General features: G+C 42.5%; 1 protein-coding gene across 1 annotated transcript; it reads right to left on the bottom strand.

Moving 5' to 3' along the window:
* Positions 1 to 9,714: 9,714 nt before the first annotated feature.
* LOC149656749 (uncharacterized) lies at positions 9,715 to 13,186 on the bottom strand. Its single transcript, XM_089844620.1, has 4 exons — positions 12,506 to 13,186; positions 10,627 to 12,323; positions 10,268 to 10,557; positions 9,715 to 10,178 (listed from the first exon to the last, which is right to left on the bottom strand). The coding sequence occupies exons 1-4, from the start codon at positions 13,184 to 13,186 to the stop codon at positions 9,715 to 9,717; spliced, it is 3,132 nt and encodes a 1,043-aa protein (XP_089700746.1).
* Between the last annotated feature and the right edge of the window lie 3,760 nt (positions 13,187 to 16,946).

Raw genomic sequence — 16,946 nt, 5'->3', positions numbered from 1 at the left:
CATTGAACAAGGACAACAAGCTAAACCGTCAGCACAATCCACCACATTTCCAGTCACAGGCTCACAGCGTCATTGAAAAACGAACAAGCTACTTTAATCAAGTCAATACCAACTACCGATGCCAACTATCCTGAAGCATGGAATGTGTTAACGCAAAGGTATAACGACCCCAATGAGCTTATAGCCGCACACATAGCGCGCTTATTTTCGCAACCACACATCACACAAGAATCAGCAGTAGCGCTCCGCCGTCTCATGGACACCACTTCAGAATCATTTCGAGCTTTGAAGGTACTAAAAGAGCCAGTTCAATATTGGGACTCAATGTTACTGCATATGTTGAAGCAAAGGCATGATCCAGCTTCTCGTCGGGAATGGGAACTTTCATTGCCAGGCAATGTGAAACCCACTTTTGATGATTTCATGAACTTTCTTGACTAACCTGCAAGATCCGCTGTAAAACCAAAGCCTACAATAGTAACGCATCTTGGAACAGCGCGTGAACGTTGCCTGATATGCAAGGAAGCACATTACAAATACAAATGTTGCACGTTACTTAAGAGCCCCATCTTCGAACGTTGATCTGCTTCAATTGTTTAGGACAGGGCCATCAAGGTACACACTGTCGTGCAAGGAGCTGCAGAAAATGTAATTCAAAACATAACACGTTGCTGCATCAAGACAAACCTGATGATCAAGCCGCATCAAGCACAGAAGAACCACATTCTGAAGTTTTCTTTCATCTTTCAAGAAATGCTATAAAAAATTTGCAAGTCATATTAGCAACAGCTCTTGTATACGTTTTCGATTCCAGCGGTCAGGTTCAGTCAGCTCGAGCACTGCTTGACTCTACTTCACAAGTGAGCTTTATCACTGAACGTTTCGCAAAAAGGCTTCAACTAAAGCGCAATCACTTCACTGTATCAATCGGTGGAATCGGAGATTCTGGCATTGGAACCGCTCGTAGCAGTGTGACTCAAGAGATTTGCTCTAGAATAAAAATGACGATCAACCTCAAGGTAGATGCATTGATTTTGAAACAAGTTTCAGGAGTCTTGCCAAGCGTAGCATGCGACCCAAACAAATGGTCACACCTGTAGGGATTACAACTGGCAGATCCACCCTTTCATACACCCGGAGAAGTGGACCTTCTTTTGGGTGCAGATGTCTACAAGGTCATAATTTGTGAAGGCCAATGTAAGGGACCAACAGGCACCCTTGGCGCATTAAACACAATTTTTGGTTGGACTATTTCTGGACTTCAAGGCACGAGTATCAGCCAATCAGATATTCAAGTACATCATTGCAGTGCAATGTGAAGAGCATTTCCTCAAGTCTCATACGCGAGATGTTACCGGAAGATACGTGGTACGACAACCACTGCGGCATGAAACAGAAGTTCTTGGAAACTCACGGGATTAAGCGGTTCGTCGCTCTCTAGCCAATGAACGACGTCAACAATTTAAGCCTGATCTCTATGAGCAATATTTCCGGAAGATAGGTGGTACGAAAACCACTGCGACATGAACCAGAAGCTCTTGGAAACTCACGGAATTAAGCGGTTCGTCGCTCTCTATCCAAAGAACGACGTCAACAATCTAAGCCTGATCTCTATGACCAATATCGAACCTATATAATCCCCCCTGAGGGAACCTTTATGTGGGAATCGGGTCACATGGAACTCATCAAGCCAAATGAATTAATCAATGATCAAGTTGTGTCCCATTACTACCTGCCCCATCATGGCGTTACCAAAGAAACAAGCACCACTACTAAATTTAGAGTAGTTTTTGACGGCTCAGCAGAGACTTCTACTGGCCTCTCATTGAAGGACATAATGATAGTCGGCCCTCCTCTGCAAGACGATTTAATTAAGCTGTTAATTCCTTTCCGGTCCAATCTTATTGCAAAGACAGCAGACATCGAGAAAATGTACAGACAAGTTAGTAGTAGAGAAGTAGCGAATTGGGGTCATGGCGTCATGTGATGATCTGCCACCAGTAAATATGGCGTCAATGAATGAAACATGGTGCCCACAGCATTTTTTCTTCTTATGGCGCCAGTGAATCAAACATTTTTCTCACAATCCCGCGGTGACGTCAGTGAAACGCACATGACGTGTCTGGCGTCAGTGAATCAATCATGGCGTCAATGTTAGGCTTATGCGTCATATTACCTTTCGGATATATTGGTTCAAACGTATATGACGGTAGAACCGTTATCGTAATTAACACTGTAATTATGTTCTATCAACACGCGGTTTAAACGCCATGTTCACTATAAGAACATGATTGGTCTAAAAAGAGTGCCATGTTTACATGGTCAGAAAGTCACGTGACATTAAAGTATAAAAGACGAGGACAGTTTAAAGATAAGGCATTCTACATCCTTCCTTGAAGTACCGATCCAGATTCGCAAAATGTAAGTATAATTATTTTCATATATTTATGGTAGTTAATTTCGTCCTTATTTATGGATATGGTTTTCTACCACAACAGGGTTGAACCTCTAACATCCTTTCAAACCAGTAATACACAGAACGAGCTTTCCAACTCTATTCGGTGTAATGTGGATCCGAGAAAGAATTATCCCATTATTGTAGAATCTGTCGTAAGACGAAAGAACTTAAGAAGAATTAGGAAATTCGAAGCCATCGGACGGGATAAGGATTACGGGAGAGCCGGACGTACCATAGATTCAGAAGCGGGGGATTTAATAATAAACCCCATACCGAATGAAGTCTTTAATTTATATGAGTGTGGCGAATATTACACATTACAATACGTTAATGCCCCTTACATAAATTTAGGTTTGAAGCACTTAGCGTTGTACAAGTTACTAACTTTCTCCGCCCAACTCCCACCAGGGACATTAATCGACATGTTTGCTAGACAGTTTCCATGTATCATAAATAATAGGACTCATTATTTCAAATTGAAAGAATTCGAGGGGGATTCGATCTATGCACATTATGTACATCTCTCCCCCCACAAAATGTACGGAATGCCCAACCCAAATATTTGCCAGTTAGGTAGTTGCCATCCTCGCAATGAGGGGGAATGTAAATTTCGCACCTTTTACTACGGGGGATACGAAATTCATTGCCCCTACTAGTACTTAAGAGTTCTAAACCTAGCTCTCCATATGTGCATGTTTATGGTTTATAAAACTAACAAGGCAGTTAGAAAAAACTATAAGGATAAAAACGAGACGGCCATGCATTATATGTTCAAGGCCATGTATATTTGCAAGTTAGCCGAGTGTCTGTATGATAACACCCACAGTTTAATGTTTTACGAAGTTCATTATCATATGAGATCCAACGGTTCGAATCATTATTTCGCCAATAATTATTTCGCAGACTTTATTTAACTTATTGGTTGAATTAGATGTTTAATAATTGTACTTAAGTTTTCTATTCTGTAGGCAAATGGTTTCTCTAAGTGTATGTAATTCATCCTGTAAATAATACTTTGAATTTAAATAATAAATATTCGAATTTAATACTTTCTCATTTATTTAATTAAATATATATATATATATATATATATATATATATATATATATATATATATAGACATATTACAGCATATTATTATTATTATTATAAAAAAATAAAAAATAAATAAATAAATAAAAAATAAAATCACACGCACGAGGGATTTTCTTTCGCGTATCCACGTCTTATGTCCCCCATGTACCTAAAGGTAACATTTACCCTTTCTTTTAATGAGGGGTTGAAATCCTTGGGAACGGAATGCTCCCAATCTTTTTGACAATTCAAACCCCTCATTAAAAGAAGGGAACCGTTTTTTAAAACAACCGAAATGGTTTCCCGAGATTCGCCTTTAGGCCGTATCTGAAATGTCCTTTCAGCACCGAAGGATAGGGAGGCGATAGTTGAGTGCACTCCATATTCATCATCGGAGTGCCACCCAACACTATCCCTCCTATTCCGATACAAATTCACAACCGCGGCATTGAATTGTACCCCGCACTGCGCCTCCACTTTTTCTTTTAAGCCTCGCAGGCTTTTAGGCCACTCAGCTATACTCCTATGGGATGTCGTCCCATAGGAGTAATTTAAAAAGTTTTGGTTTTCGCAAACGTAGAAAACTTTACGAGGAAGTCTCCTGTTCCCTTCCTCGTAAAGCCCCTCAAACTCGGACAATAGTTTGCCGATCGTGACCTCCTCTTCGAATCCGTCGCGGTAGGCTATCGATGCACCCATGCCGAGCGTCCTCTCGCACAAAGGTGCACCTCTTGGTGTTGTCGGCAGATCCGAAGGTATAGGGTCGAGCGGTGGAGGTGACATCAACGTTGTTTTCGACGCCGACGGTGACGATGGTGGTGGTGGTCGGGCATCCCTCCCTGATGACTCGGAGTTTGGAGGCGGAGGAGCAGTGGCGACGCTGAAACGTTCCTCGTCTTTTTTTCCCGCCGTTTTGCCGAGCCTGCACGTGGTAGCCTGATGCGCGGAGGTTGAGCGGGATCCGAAAGGGTGTTATGCCTAAATATAAATATAAATATAAATATAAATATAAATTAGTAAACTCTGACAAACTGGTAGAGTAAATTCATGCAGGAGAAAAAAAAAAGGTTTAATTTCTACTCACCCTTGAGAGTTCATTTTCTTGATGTCGTCCATTTCTCGGTTCATACCCTCCGCAAAATATCTCCCAACAGCAAAAGTTACAAAGTATTGAAACATACTATAAGTAACTAAGAGGCAGGCAGGATCTCGTCTGAAGTCAGGAACAAAAAAGTGATTGAGCTGGATCTCGTCTGAAGTCAGGAACAAAAAGTGATTGAGTTTGAGCACGCGCCAGGCTTTTATACTCTTTACGTCGTCCATTTAATCCTTGTTTCATCCATCATACAGGTTTTACATTGACGTCACGTTGAAATCCTCAACATGTTTCGAAATTCGCGTCAAGTTTCAATCTAGATCGTATACTTGAAAGTTTCCCAACAAAAACAAATATTGCAACCCCAACTATCATCCCATGTTGACACTAACCGCTTTCTACAAGTGTGTATCACGATTTCGAATTATTTACTTGGATCGTTTATTTACCATCCGAGTTTCTCCATCCCCTTTCACCAACCACGTTATTTACATTTCCTACCCTTGAAATAGGTCTATCAATAAAGAGAAATTGGTTTAAGTTGAAATAATTTCTAAAGTTTATATTTAGAAGAATCAAGTTGAAGTATATTGACCCGAATTTCTTGAAATATGATGGTGGTACCGTTTTCTTAAACAGTATCCCAACACCTGCTTCAAATCCCATATCATTAACGTAGACCGAAACAGAGGTGTTGGTTATCTAAATATTGGCATATTTCAAATAAGAAGTTATTATATGCAAATTTAATACTATATTAGAAGTATTAAGTTGAAATATATTGGCTCGAATTTCTTGAAATATGATGGTGGTACCGTTTTCTTAAATAGTATCCCAACACCTGCTTCAAATCCCATATCATTAACATAGACCGAAACAGAGGTGTTGGTTATCTAAATATCGGCATATTTCAAATTTTAGGAGTTATTATATACATATTTAATACTATGTTAGAAGTATTAAGTTGAAGTATATTGGCTCGAATTTCTTGAATATGACAGCGGTACCGCTATCTTAAATAGTTTCCCAACACCTGCTTCAAATCCCATACCATTAACGTAGGCCGAAACAGGGGTGTCAGTTATCTAAATATTGGCATATTTCAAATTAGGTGTTATTATATGCAAATTTAATACTATATTAGAAGTATTAAGTTGAAGTATATTGGCTCGAATTTCTTGAATATGACAGCGGTACCGCTATCTTAAATAGTTTCCCGACACCCGCTTCAAATCCCGTATCATTAACGTAAGCCGAAACAGAGGCGTAGGTTATCTAAATATAGGCATATTTCAAATTTTAGGAGTTATTTATATTCAAATTTAATACTACCCCACTAAATATAGGCATATTCCAACTAAATATTTTCATTTAATATTTCTAATTACATTTCAAACTTTATAAATTATTCCAACTTAAACCAATTTCTCTTTATTGATAGACCTATTTCAAGGATAAGAAATGTAAATAAAGAGGTCGGTGAACGGGAATAGAGAAACTCGAATGGTAAATAAACGATCCAAGTAAATTATTCGAAATCGCGATGCACACTTGTAGAAAGCGGTTAGTGTCAACATGAGATGATAGTTGGGGTTGCAATATTTGTTTTTGTTAGGAAACTTGCAAGTAAACGAACTAGATTGAACTTGTCGCGAATTTCGAAACATGATGAGGATTTCAACGTGACGTCAATGTAAAACCTGTATGATGGATGAAACAAAGATTGAATGGACGACGCCAAGAGTATAAAAGCCTGGCGCGTGCTCAAACTCAAATCACTTTTTGTTCCTGACTTCAGACGAGTTCCAGCCTGCTTCTTAGTTGCCTTATAGTATTTTTCAATACTTTGTAACTTTTGCTGTTGGAGGCTATTTTGCAGAGGGTAAGAGAAAATTTACGGGCTAGTACCGAAATTACTAAATTTTCCAAGTTTAAGTTACTTGGGGTTTTTTTTTCGAGATTAAGATTGTCTTTACCCCATTCATTCTTTGAGGATGTTTAAGTGTAATATGTGTGAGTGTGCGTATCTCAGGAAGAAGGAACTTTATAGGCACAAGAGGGAGAAACATGAGGGTGTTTCCTTCCCGTGTACGGAGTGTTCAGCTAGTTATACCCGGTTTGCGAATTTAAAGATACATATGTATACCAAACACTCTAAAGCTTCCCCTAAGGTTCCACAACCCCGCATGGACAATACAGACCTATCGTCCTCTATCTTTATCTCATTCCCGGGTCCATCAACTTCTACCTTTGCTTCGCATGCTGTCCTAACTTCGGACCCCTCATCCTCCCCTCCCCCTGTTGTTCCAACTTCGGGTTCATCATTCTCCACCTCTGTTCCGCATGTTGTCTAAACTTCGGGTCCCTCACCCCTTCCCCTTATCCCTCCGGTTGTTCCAACTTCGAGTCCTTCAATCTCTATTCCCCCTGCCCCCCCAACCCAACACTTTACCGAGTACGATAGTAGACTATCCCTTAATTTCTCTGAGGGTTCTATTAGTGTAGAAAAGTTAAATAGTACGGAGAGTCAAATTATAAACGATCTCATATGCAGAGGAAATCGTTTGACCCCGCCTACTCCATCTCCTTCCCCTCCCGAGGTGAAGGATCCGAAACGGTCCCCGTCAGACCCTATTTCCCCATCCCTTCCTGGGACGAAGAGGCCGAAACGGTCCACGTCCAACCCATCCCCTCCCCCTGTTACCCCAACTTCGGACTCATCAACCTCTTCTTTTTTTTCGCATGTTGTTCCAACTTCAGGTTCCTCACCCCCTCCTCTTATCCCTCCGGTTGTCCCGACTTCGAGTCCTTCAATCTATATTCCTCTTGTCCCCCCAACCCAACACTTTACTGAGTACGATAGTAGACTATCCCTTAATTTCTCTGAGGGTTCTATTAGTGTAGAAAAGTTAAATAGTACGGAGAGCCAAATTATAAACGACCTCATATGCAGAGGAAATCGTTTGACCCCGCCCACTCCATCTCCTTCCCCTCCCGAGGTGAAGGATCCGAAACGGTCCCCGTCAGAACCTATTTCCCCATCCCTTCCTGAGACGAAGAGGCCGAACCGGTCCACGTCCGACCCATCCCCTCCTGAGACGATGAAGCCGAAACTTCATCACTCTACACCGAACCCTATTCTCCCTCCCAACTCCCTCCCTCTGTTTTTGGCTCTCTTTCCGCCGTCACCCGTAGGGTGTCGTCGGACCTTTCTTCCTTTCATCTAGGTGAACTGTCTGACGATGGGAATCGTGCCCTGAACGAATTCATGGACCTTGAAGAAGAAGAAGAAGAAGAAGAAGGGAACAGACCTGTCGTCATCACGTTGGATGGTTCTTCACTGGATGGACCTACACCACCGCCTCCGAGGGTTGCATGCAGTATTTGCGACAAATGGTTCGACGGTCCGGAAGAATCGAGTCTCCACATGCGGGAACATTTCCCGGTCGTTGAAGATGACGAGATGGATACCCTGACGAGCCAGGAGGAACGTAATCTTCAACGTTTTATGGACCAGGAGGATGATTTTCCAGACCTTTCCAGCCAGGAGAACCACGACATTCACCGTCTTATGGACCAGCAGGAAGTCGGTGGACAATAGTTAGATTAGCCCGAACTTATCGTCGATCCATCGGAAACCCCTCTCCCCAGCACAAAAGTTTAATAGTTAGTTAAAATTTCAAAGTTAGTTAGTATTTCCCATGTATAATGTTTAAATCATTTAATGTATAGTTTTAAGTTATGTTTTTCTCCGTGACACTACGGTTTCTCATTCAAAATAAAATTCTGTTAAATACTAATTTTCTTTCACTCTTACTTCATACAACTTAGACATTTTTAAATACTTTAGAAATATATTCAAAATCCTAAAGGCATATTTCAAATTTCAGGTATTATTTTCACCTAATATTCAAATTCATCAATCTCTCTTTATTGATATTTAATTCGACGTTTCAGGTGCAGGAAATGTGAAAACGGGGACAGTGTACTAGAATTCCGTATGCAAATGGTTTCTCTAAGTGTATGCATCTCTAAAAATTCGCGTAAATAATACATCGAATATAAATAATAAATATTCAAAATTAATACTTTTTTCATTTATCTAAATGTAGGCATATTCCAAATTTTAGGAGTTATTTCTACTTAATATACAAATTTAATACTATTTCACTAAATATATGCATACCTCAAATTTTAGGAGTTCAACTTATTATTAAAATTTAATTCCTCCAATTATACGCATGTTTCAAACTTTAGAACGGGGATAGAGAAACTATGATGGAAAATAAACGGCCTAAGTCAATAATTCGAAATCATGATAGGTGTTTGCAGGGAACTTCGACGCTGAGTGTTGACATGGGATGATAGTCGGAGTTACAATGTTTGTTTATGTTGGGAAACTTGTAAATAAATCCCATATACCCTCCCTACCGGTCGAGGACAAGTATGGATGAACTCAACTTCACCGAAAATAGTAGCCCTGTCATTGGTCGAGGGCTGGAGCCCCTCGCATGAAAATCCTATAAATACCCACATCTATAAGAGAATTTTAATAAAGTTTCTTTAATTGAATTGTATGCTACCCTTTAAATCGTCCGCGAACTTATTCCCACGCGCGCGCGCGCGGGAAATTTAAACACGCGCACGCGGCTGGTCCCCCGCGCTACCCGTCATTTAACCTGAAAAAAAAAAATGTTTGCCTAAGTTGTATGAAATAAGAGGGAAGAAATTTGTATTTAAAAAAAAATTTATTTTGAATGAGAAACCGTAGGTCACGGAGTAAAACTCATTCCAGAAAAACAACTTAAAACTATACAATTAAACATTGAAAATATATATACATTAAATTAAACTTATAAACTATACATTAAACTATGAAATTTAAAAGGAAAAGGATTGGGCGTGGACCGTTTCGGCCACTTCGCACCAGGAGGGTATGGGAGGGGAAATTGGGCGTGGACCGATTCGGCCACTTCGCACCAAAAGGGTATGGGAGGGGAAATTGGGCGTGGACCGTTTCGGCCACTTCGCACCAAAGGGTATGGGAGGGGATAGGGTTACAGAAAGTAATTATACATTTGAAATTTTATTCCTTAATTTTAAAATGACCATGAGCATATGTTGACACTCCATCGATGGTGAATCTCTTATCATCGCATGGGTTAAGGGCGAGTTTCTTCTGGGTGATGGAAAATAGCTCGTGTTTAACACTGACTATCCTCTTGATCTCCTCAGTGGTGAGTTTACGTTGAAGCAGGCATTCCTTGTATTGAGCGTGACGTATCTTCTTTTTGACCACGCGACGACAGATTCCCTTCGCCGTCTTCTTTTCACCTTTTGCCGACAGGATGCTGTACATTTTCGGCCGCAAGCCGCAGAACTCTTGAATCTGGATGCTGTTGAGTTCGTCCTTGAACTTTCCAAGGGCCTTCTTGTTTTCCTCGCTGAAGAGAGGATGTTCCTTGGGGTAAGCGGAAAAGTCGAACATCTCCTTCATGTGGGCAAAGTCCCGAGGCAAATCGTCGGTGAAAATCTGATAGTTCAGGCTGTCTGTAATTATACGTAAAAACATTTAATTAGTTAAAATTGAAAGTAGTAAAAAGGATTTAAATCTAGTAAACGTTTTTAAAAAATCATACCTGTGTCGGGAAAAAGAAGTTTGAGGTCGTCGCCATATTTGGCCTTCATAGTGTTGTAATGGAAGTCGTACATGACCAACTTTGAGAGGTCCAAGATGGCGAAACCGGTGTAAATGGGTCGGTCCAACTTGAGTGATTTCTTCAGACGATGGATCCCAACCAGTTCGTTCCTGAAGATGGTGAACCTCTGGAATGTCGGTGAACTGGCCTTCTTAACTGCCATCTCCCGGGTCTGGACAAGATCAAAGTTGATCCTGTTGCGGAGGTTTTCCATCGTCTTCCCGAAAACACTGTTAATAGATAAAAATTTTGATTAATTTACGTGTGAAATAATAACTTAGCGTAGCGTAGATGCGTACCTATTGTTGGCCAACTTGAAAAAATCCTTCTCAAAGTCGTTCACCGCCTGCTTCCTTTTCTCCGTGTTGAACTCGATAAATGGTTTTAACCACGCACCCTGCTCGAATGTGAGTATTCGATGGATTTTCCCCAATTTCATCCCCTTAGCGATGTAAAACTTGAGATTCCGGTAGTGTAGAACATATTTCTCCCTATTGTAGAGCGTGGGAACTAACTTTGGGAGGCTATCCTGTACGTTAATTTTCAGTTTGTTCAACTGTTCAATCGAATACGGTGAAAGCTCATCCGCGTTAATAACTCTACGTTCGGGAGCTAAGGGTAGACAGTTATGTTCTTCGTGCAAACTTTTCGGGTAGTCAAGATCAACCTCCAGGATAAAACCCTGGGGATCATCGTCTGGGTGATTCAAGATAATTTCACGAGTGAAATCTTCACATGGTTGAATCCATCGAAATCCTCTCATCGGCAGGTGATGACACATTACGGTGCCGTAAAGGTTATTACAGTCTAGGTAGGTAATGTAAGAGCTACGTTCTGCTGGGTTGAATGTTTCGGGGAGATCCTTATTATTGGCTATGGCTAGTCTATGCGTAATTAAAGAAACACCCCCTCTTATACCCTTCTCAATAAAGAGATGCATATCTGGATCCTGCAGTAGTTCCAATTTCACTTGGGTCATGTGAAGGGCGCTTTGCCAAGCGAAACCAGGACCTGTATATGCGTGCGCGCAATCTAACTTGTAATATTCTAGACACATAGCCCTGAAACTTTCAAAAACATCCGCTAGGAGCAGAACGTCGGTCTTAACGTATAAATCATGGTACTCACCGTAGTTAGTGAGTTGGAATTTTCCCAAAACCTTTTGAGCTTGAGAATAATCTTCCTCACTAACCTCTTCGTCAGTTAAGGAATTGAGGAAGGCATCCTTGGGTGGCAGCACGGTCTCGTCGAATTTAGCCTCGCAGTCGAAGTAGTCATAGGGGTAAACCTGTTTCCTCAGCAGATGCGGTACTTCGTCAGCGCTGAAGGCAGAGTTTAAACACTTGAACTTATCGGCTCCTCCTCGAGCCAAATTCGATACGAGTGTCTCTAGCGATGCCGGCATGAACCTAATTGAGTCTAAGAATCGTAATTTACCCAGAGAAAACGACATGAACGTTTCCGAATTCGTGGGGATACACGTAATCTTGTGATCTTTGACCAATCCAATTTTGTCCATAATAAGATGAGCATCGTAACGAGATAAGTTATGCATGAAGACGGGAACGAAATTCCTGGTCTTCAGTTTCAGGTTACACGAATTATGAGCAGCTCCCCTGTAGGTTCCGTTAGTGTGGTCGTGGTCACAAACTTTACAGTCATTTACAGTGAAAGGCTTGTTACATAAGTAACAGGATTGGGCCGAGGCGAATTGCGCCTTTTCTAAGTCTGATAGATTCATGGGTGCGTTATCTTTAATCTTACGCTGAATAATTGCGTCTTCACGCAAAAGGTTTTCTAAAAACTTTTCCGTGGCATCTATCCCTCGATTAGTAACTGGTTTAGAGACTGTACCGTCGTGACTAACGATGACATAACTAAACCCACAGGAGATATGCTGCGAAGTTTTCGTGGTTGAAGAGAGGTCGACATCGGGATCGCATCGGTGAACTTTGCGGAGAATAGACTCTAAATCGGCATAGATGACGTATTTAACCTGTGAGAAATAGAAATAAAACTATATTAGATAAAATGTAAACAAAACATTCTCTCTCTCCCATGCATCTTATCGTCTGCTTTATTTATCTTTATATAGGCGCCGTCTAACGTTACCCTCAGTAAACTATTTTTGGCGCGCTATTCAAAATACCCTGATAAATAACAAAAGTTTTAGTTTACCTTCTGCTGCCATGCGACGTTTTTGAATTCCAGGATAGGTTCCTTTACCGGCATCTCGATCTTCTGGGGTCCGTGTATACTACACTCCTTGATGTGGTCCTTGTAGTTTTCCTCCGAGTTTACACCGGAGAATCGATGGAGGCAATAACGACAGTAATAGTTCGTGTGTCCGTTTGCGGTGAACACCGTCGCTAGAAGTCGACTCATGCTTCGGATTAAGCAGAAATGCTTCTTCTCACCCTCGGTTAATAGCAATAAATCTACTTGACGTGGTTCCTCAACTCTGTTGGAACTCACGTAAAGGGGGAAGACCTCTTTCTCGTATCCGAATACATTAATCGAAAGGTTATTCACCCGTTCGAAATTCTCTAATTTACCGGTATTTACTTCCACGGGGAACGTAATACCGGCCATGTCCAATTCGTTACTATACTCTAGGTACTTTTCTACACGATCGGGGTTGTTCCCATGGTTAACAGGGTGTAAATGTGCCAAAATTGACCATGAGAAACAATTATTGTCCGTATTTCGCACATTTAATAGGGCCCTCTTAGCTAGGAGATTTTTAGGGGTTTCGAAGTACGTACCCCCGTGAAGCGGGAGGTACGCTATGATATTAATTTGCAGGAAGAGAATTTTATCTAGAACCCACCCGCTACCTTGCGCTTCGTACTCCTCCATTAAACGTTTCAGAGTCGTTATACTAAAATCTATCTGTCCGGGGATATTGTTATTGTTGAAGGGGGTGACGCGTCGCCGCGTCGAGCACCGATACCAAGGGTATATTGTGCGCCCCGAACTGGTTAGACTGCGAAGAGTCCTGTCGCCTCGATGAATCGGAGAATCCGATTGACCGAGACAGTAGAGAACTGGTGAGGTTCCATAGTATGCATATCGAAATGCTCAAACCTCATGGCCGCGAGATAGTCGCAGCAACATAGGATATGGGAGGAGGTTTCCTCTTCCTCCCGGCAGAACCTACAGAGTGGGTCATCAACGATGCCCAGTAGGTGCAGGTGTCTATTCAGCCGGCAGTGTCCAGTGAGGAGACTGGTGACCAGCCTAATTTTGCTTTTGGTAAGGGCAAGCAGTTCCTTTGCCCTAGTAATAGAAGGACCCGGGACAAACTCCTTGGCTTGTCTCTGCCCATCCATGTCAAGCCAGAGTTGCGGTTGAAGTGCAGACATCCGGCAGTGAATCCTATGGCGAATGATGCCATGGGGGATGGGAACCGCAGGCTCAGGTCCGAAGAACTTCGCCTCAGCCCCCTTTTGGCATACATATCAGCCCTCTCATTGCCCAGGTATCCGCAGTGCCCTGGCACCCACAGCAATTGAACCTTGTTGCGGGCAGCCAAAGAACTCAGCAGATCCAGGCAGCTGAGCACCAGTCTAGAATCGACAAGGCACTGATTTAGCGCCTTGAGGGCGGCCTGACTATCCGAATAAATCTGAATCGTCCGTCCGCGGTAGTTTTTCTTGTTGCAGAAATCCGCACATAAGCAAATGGCCATGATTTCCGCCTGAAAAACGCTGGCAAAGTTGCCAAGGCTCTCGTAAAAACCAAACTTCTTGGTCAAGCAGTAGACCCCGGCACCAACTCCAGAGTCCGTTTTAGAGCCGTCCGTGAACCAGATGGACTCCCCCCCAGTTCCAAGGACTGGGGTGGTCTCCCAAACAGCGCGACTGGGAAAGTGTACGCTGAAGGGCTTGTCGAAGTGGTGTGATATAACAGACTTATCTGAGACCATCGCAAGTGATGGCTCAGTACTGCTGTACTCACTGAAAAGCTTGGTGTGACTGAAGTCCCAGTGCTTGGGCTTCCACCAGCCGAGGTTGTTGAGCCTACAGGCTCCCATAATAGCTTCTTCCTCAATAAAGAGGTGAAGGGGAAGCATATTGAGAAGGATTTCCAGAGAGGCTGTGGGGGCTGTCCTCATGGACCCCGTGATACCGATGCACGCCAGCCTTTGAAGCTTGCGTAGTTCATCTTGGGCTGTCTTAAGGCGAACCCTGGGCCACCAGACAAGGGCTCCATAGGAGACCACTGGCCTGATGATCCTAGTATAAATCCAGTTTACAGCGCTAGGGCTTAAACCCCAGGACTTGCTGACTGAACTCCTTAAACGCCAAAATAGAATTTTGGCTTTCTTGATACTCAGATCAAGATGGGATTTCCAAGTAAGCTTGGCATCAAGGGTCACGCCAAGGTACTTGACCTCGGAGGACTTCTTTAAAACCTGTCCAAAGAAGGAAATATCATTGAAGAGGTCATTAGTCCTTTTCCGGGTAAACGGTATAAGGACAGTCTTATTGGGATTGACGGTGAGGTTAACTTCCCTACACCATTCCTCAACTTCATGTAAGACAGATTTCATCAGTGCAGCGATAGTTGCAGGGAACCTCCCTGTAACAATCACTGCGATGTCATCCGCATAGCCAAAGCAGTGACACCCCCCCTCCCCGAGTCGGCCCAGCAGCTCATCCACCACCAGGCACCAAAGAAGAGGGGAAAGAACCCCTCCCTGAGGACAGCCACGGTCGGAGGAGATCTCCAAGGATTCCCCGAGAAGAGACGCCGTCACCCTACGGTACGTGAGCATGGATTATATCCAACGACACAAAGTGTCGTCAATACCAAACCGCTCCGCAGCGCGGGGATAACGTCGGGGCTCAAAATAGCAAGGTTTCGGGTTCTGTGATAAATTAAATTTTCTACTTCCTCGTCAGTGTCGGCTTACTGACGGGTGTAGCGAGCCCTGACAGTTAAATACCACTTAATCCCTCTATCTCTAGCCAGTTTATTACGTAAGTAATTTTCAATCGCTGCCCTATGTCTACCCACGTACAGCTCTACGTCTGTCTCAGTCGCTACGGGTGTGAAAAGTGCGCAAAAAATAGCCCTACCGAGTACTTCCAGTTCCTCTAGCTCATCGTGAAGAGGAACTTCCGGTGACGCAACGAATGGTACCTCCTCCTCCTGCTCTTGGCCACCGCCACCCTCCTGCTGATCCATAAAGCGATGGATGTCGCGGTTCTCCTGGCTGGAAAGGGCTGGGAAGTCATCCTCCTGGTCCATGAACTCGTTCAGGGCACGATTTCCATCGTCGGACAGTTCATCCAGATTTTCGCAAACGGTAGGTGGAGGAGTTCCCAGTAGAGATCCATTGATGAGACCCTCCTCTCGGTTCATGAACGCGTCCAGGGCACGATTCTCATCGTCGGACAGTTCATCTAGGGAAGGAATAGGGATGGACGTGAACCGTTTCGGCCGCTTCGTCTCAGGAGTGGATGGGTCAGACGTGGACCGTTTCGGCCTCTGCGTCTCAGGAGGGATAAAGGTGGAGGTTGAGGGACCCGAGAATGGGATAACAGGAGGAACAAAGGTAGAAGTTGATGGACCCAAGAATGGGACAACAGGAGGAACAAAGGTAGAGGTTGATGGACCCGAAAATGGGACAACAGGAGGAACAAAGGTAGAGGTTGATGGACCTGCATTGGTCACGAGGGGGAAAGGTACCTTAGGGGTAGAGTTTCGGGTAGCCACGTGTAACGTTAAATTCGCAAGTCTGGTATAAACGGCCGGACATTGCGAGCATGGGTATTTAACACCCTCGTGTTTCACCCTTTTATGTCTCAAAAGCTCCCTGTTCACTTTGTAGGAACGCTCACAAATATTACACTTAAACATTCTCAAAGAATGAATGAGATAAGGACAATCTCAGAAAAAATCGCAAGTACTTGTAAAAATACGCAAGTACTTGTAAAAAAAATCGCAAGTACTTGTAAAAATCACAAGTAATTTCGGTACTATCCCGTAAACTTTTTCTTACCCTCTGCAAAATAACCTGCAACAGCAAATGTTACCAAGTATTGAAAAATACTGTAAAGCAACTAAGGAGCAGGTTGTAACTCGTCTGAAGTCAGGAACAAAAGTGAGTGAGTTTGGGCACGTGCCGGGCTTTTGTACTCTTGGCGTCGTCCATTTAATCTTTGGGTTTTCCCATTGACGCCAACTCGAAAATTCACACCATGTTTCGAAATTCGCGCCAAGTTTCAATCAAGTTTGTTTATTTACAAGTTTCGTAGCATAAACAAACATTGCAATCCGAACTATCATCCCATGTCGACACTAACCGCTTTCTACAAGCGCTTATCATGATTTCTAATTATTGACATAAGCCGTTTATTTACCATCCGAGTTTCTCTATTCCCATTCACCGACCTCTTTATTTACATTTCCTATCCTTGAAATTGGTCTATCAATAAAGAGAAATTGGTTTAAGTTGAAATAATTTCTAAAGTTTATATTTAGAAGTATTAAGTTGAAATAGTATTAAATTTGAATATAAATAGTATTAAATTTGAAATATGCTTATATTAAGGTTAATGAAAAAGTATTAAATTCGAATATTTATTATTTAAATTCAATGTATTACAAG

This window comes from Phalangium opilio, unplaced genomic scaffold, assembly GCF_054372755.1.
Source record: "Phalangium opilio isolate 3A_F unplaced genomic scaffold, DU_Popi_V2 ptg000077l_1, whole genome shotgun sequence".
NCBI lineage: Eukaryota > Metazoa > Arthropoda > Arachnida > Opiliones > Phalangiidae > Phalangium > Phalangium opilio.
Note: the sequence above shows the minus strand (reverse complement) of the source record. Positions and strands in the feature narration are given on the sequence as shown.